The sequence below is a fragment of the Panicum virgatum genome, chromosome 1N (assembly GCF_016808335.1).
Source record: "Panicum virgatum strain AP13 chromosome 1N, P.virgatum_v5, whole genome shotgun sequence".
NCBI classification, from domain to species: Eukaryota; Viridiplantae; Streptophyta; class Magnoliopsida; order Poales; family Poaceae; genus Panicum; species Panicum virgatum.
In genome coordinates, this window is record NC_053145.1 from 37,791,203 (window position 1) to 37,795,487 (window position 4,285).

Genomic DNA, 4,285 nt, shown 5'->3' on the forward strand with positions numbered 1-4,285 from the left:
TATTCTCCCAATGATGAAGGCCAATGTATTTACCATCCGTTGCTAATTCCTATACATCATAAAAATATGTGCCCCTTACGTTGACCACAGCATGCATATACAATTAATGAAATGGTACAAACCGTCGACTACATTTAGAAGTTGTTTCACATGGAGTTACGCCTGGTGCATTTTCTAGGTGAATCTGCAATTATTGAATCCATAGAAAAATTAAGCAAGTGTTAGAGGCACGAACAATATACACATATGCATCTATCCCTAATAAAGAGTAGCCGCTTACAAGCTTGGGATCAGTAGTATATCTCCCTTTCTCCCTCATATGCTTGCATATGTAGTACCCACAATACACGAAATCAGAAGGTTGCTTGTGGCACAGGAAGATTGTGCACATAGTCATTTCATTTTTTCTATCAGCTGCATGATGAACTCCTCCTTTGGCAACGTAGTACTGGTAAGCCCTATTTTAATAAGAAAGAAATGGGAAGTTAGTTTACATATGTATGCTTCGGTGGAGAAATTAGCATGATGCACATATGGAAGATAAAAAAATTCACTCACAAACTTAGGATGGCTATGAATTCATTGTATCTACTCTTTAGCCAATCCAAGGAGTCCAATACGAGGACTCTTCCACGCTTTGGCGTAGTACGAAAGCAATCCAGTGATTCTTGCAAAAAATATATATAAGATTTTTAGGCATGGATCTGAGCAAGTGTTTATTATATCAAATGATTGAAATTAGACTTGCCAGATGTTTGTATGGCGCAAATATGTAATCCATGTTTTGCCATCATCGCATTATAAGCGATATGTAGGCCGCAACCCTCTTCATGGTTTCTTTGTACAAAATTCATTTTGTTGCTATTGGTTTTCCTTACTCGTATTATAAATGGCTTTAACATGTCATCGTCATCCTTCATCCATCTTGTCCCGGCGTGCCAGGACTCACAAATCGCTACTAGATCAAGGTACTAGATCGCTTCCTTTAAAATAATGACTTCTCTTGTTTGCATCCCGTAGAATGTAATGCATGACAATTAACTATTTATACATATATAATACTTTAGCCCATAATATACAACATAGTAGTAACAATGAGGCACTTAGATGCACTAGAGTCTAACCATTTCAATGCCCAGCAGTTCTTTGAGGGCGGAAGATGTTTTGGATATATCAAAAACCGAATGTGATATCATGGATCTCATTCATTTAAGTCCTAATACATCTAGATCGTGTGGAGCATATATGGTTGTGAGCTCAAGTCTACATGCCCTCTTGTACCAAATATGCATCCTATGCATGTAATTAACTTGGAACCCCCTCAATTGCCCAGTCCGGTAGAATGTCTTTACCATACACAAACTCTATAGGAGAATCATCGAAGTCTGGAATTTGATCATCCCAACGTCTAGTTTGTGCTCCGTGTCAGTGCGAGGCAGGGAAAAGCCCAACAGTTTGCTAGCACTAGAATTTGGATTATCATTTGACATAGCCTTTTCAGCATATTTCTTGTTTGAGGCATGCCATGTGTCCAAAATATCTAACCCTTCCTTCTGTCCTAGTACTTAAGGTCGTAACGCACGAGGCAGCTCTTGTTGTTGTGGTGCTTTCAGAGCCTGGGCCGGTGGCAGAGCTGGTGGAGTATGCTCTCGTGATCGGGCAGCCGGAGCCAGTGGTGGTGATAGCAGGGCCTGTGGTGATGGCTCTGGTGGTGGTGGTGATGTTCGAGCCGGCAGTCATTGATGGCTCTGGTGGTGGTAGTGGTGATGTTTGAACCGGCGCTGATAGCAGGACCTGCGCTGATGCCTCTGGTGGTGGTGGTGATAGCGGGGCCAGTAGAGATGGCAGATCTAGTAGAGTATGCTCTGGTGGTGGTGCCTACTGCTCTTGCATTGTTGTTGTGGTGCTGGCGAGATATGGTCTGGATTTGCCAAATGTACTGGACTGACCAATTCTCGGTACACATAGGGAAAATTCGGTTTCCACTAGTGAACCCATAAATAAGGAACTGTATGCAGTATTCTAACACAGCTCAGAACAAATTTGTAGGAGTAAACTTTAAGCAAAGAACAAACGCAATGGGTTACAACAAATTTTGACTTGTTCAATCGCAATAAATAATAGATTCATTGCCGTCGTCGCATATACATAAACGATGCTGCCAATGCGTCTACATCAAGCACACGCAATGCTGCCAAATGCCAATTGGAAGACTTGTTCCTACAAAGATGAAGTAATCATCGGTCAGCTAGTACACTAATAAATAAACCACCTGGAAAACAAATCATGGGTGTGACTACCTGTTATAAATACAGCCTCCTCCATGCATAGCGACCACACAATTCTTCATACAAACCTTTAATCTCTAGTACTAACGAATTCAGTTTGGACAATCCAGGAGAAACAGACAAGCAGCACAGATGGCTAATCATCTGTTGTTCCTTGTTCTGTTGGCTGTGGCCTGCTCTTGTGCTATCGCCTCAGATCCAAGCCTTCTCCAAGATGTCTGCGTTGCCGACAAGACATCTCCAGGTATACACAAACTTGTATGGACTCACTTCGTTTCTACGCATTGGTATTATGAGGTTAATCTTACATGCATGTATGAATATATCCATGCAGTGCAAGTCAATGGATTCGCTTGCAAAGACGCAATGGACGTCGCAGTAGAAGACTTCTACTTCTCCGGCCTTGACAAGGTTGGCAACACGAGCAACAAGCAGAGCTCAGCTGTGACACCAGTCAATGTCGCACAAATCCCTGGCCTGAACACGATGGGGATCTCCATGGTTCGCATCGACTATGCTCCCAATGGCATGAACCCACCTCATACTCACCCTCGTGCCACAGAGATACTGACAGTGTTGGAGGGCTCGCTCTTTGTTGGCTTTGTTACCTCAAATCCAAACAACACACTAATCACAAAGGTTCTGAACAAGGGAGACGTGTTTGTGTTCCCAAAGGGACTTGTCCACTTCCAGTTCAACAACGGTACAGGCAATGCTGTAGCTCTTGCTGGATTGAGTAGCCAGAACCCTGGAGTCATCACTATTGCCAACACAGTGTTTGGGTCCAAGCCATCCATTGCGGACAATATAATAGCCAAGGCCTTCCAGGTCGACAAGGAAACAGTGGACTTAATGCAAGCTCAGTTCTAATGAAGTAGTCCGGTCGGATTTACAACTATTTGTTTAGCCACTGCATTGTTATCTATTTTCTTCAGCACATTGGAATATTTACATTATTGTATAAGTTGATTTACAGTGACATTTTGTGTTGTTATTTCAAATCAATGGGTTTTCTTTTCTATCATCACATTCCAACATATTCAGCTGTAAGTATATATGGTTCTTGTGGTATTCTAGTTTAATCATTATCTATCGCGTGTAAATATTTGCATCAAGCTATCATAACTTATCCAAGGCATCAATAAGTCAATATCATTGGGTGATCGACATTGCGTGCAATAACTAGAAATACGTACTGTGCCCATAAATGTCAATTTGAATTCCGTAAATTAGACATTGTTATGATGGTATGATCAAATTACTTACATACGTCATCAAAGATTATCATCAGCTCAGTAATATAAGGTCAGCAAATGGTAGTGAAGATGATGTGATACTTACTCTCATGAGCCCTTCTTCTCACATATTTTGTCTCCAACATGTGCACTTTAATTTGATGCAGACCCTCACATTTTGGTTTGCTTTTGGTGAACTCTTTTGCTCATCAAGACTCTCTTTGAATCCTAATAGCTCCTGATCCCATCTTTACTGTTACATGAGATATTGTTTATTTTGCACTACTACAAAAATCTTTTGTAGGGGTGGGTAAAAATCTATTTTTAGAGGCGGACTTTGCATCCCTCCCTAATTTTGACTGCTAAAAATACTATTTTTAGGGCGGGTAACGCACCCACCCCTAAAAATAATTCTTATTGGCGGGTCCTGCTATGGCCCACCCCTACAATCCATGTTCAAAAAACAAAAAGGTTCAAAAAATTGAAAACAGCAAAATAAAAAATAAAAATAATCTTCCAGGCAACCAACCACCACCATAAGCCCTGTAGCGTTGAGGTACCATTTATTGTTTATTTTGCACTACTACAAAAACAATTTGTAGGGGTGGGCAAAAAACTATTTTTAGAGGCGAACTTCGCACCCGCCTCTAGTTTTGGCTGCTAAAAATGCTATTTTTAGAGACGGGTAAGGCACCCACCCCTAAAAATGATTTCTATAGGCGGGTCCTGCCATGGCCGACCCCTACAAATCCATGTTCAGAA

At 41.3% G+C, this 4,285-nt stretch overlaps 1 protein-coding gene across 1 annotated transcript; it reads left to right on the forward strand.

The window, feature by feature from the left end:
* The first annotated feature begins 2,420 nt into the window (after nucleotides 1–2,420).
* Nucleotides 2,421–3,158, forward strand: LOC120654074 (putative germin-like protein 2-2). The gene is made up of 2 exons (XM_039931661.1): nucleotides 2,421–2,532; nucleotides 2,623–3,158. Exons 1-2 carry the CDS (start codon nucleotides 2,421–2,423, stop codon nucleotides 3,156–3,158), a joined length of 648 nt encoding a protein of 215 aa, XP_039787595.1.
* The last annotated feature ends 1,127 nt before the right edge of the window (nucleotides 3,159–4,285 follow it).

Excerpts from the sequence above, each read along its gene's own strand:
- LOC120654074 (XM_039931661.1), top strand. The coding sequence starts at position 2,421 with ATGGCTAATCATCTGTTGTTCCTTGTTCTGTTGGCTGTGGCCTGCTCT. Across the intron at positions 2,533-2,622 it reads TGCCGACAAGACATCTCCAG|TGCAAGTCAATGGATTCGCT; the intron begins GTATACACAAAC and ends ATATCCATGCAG.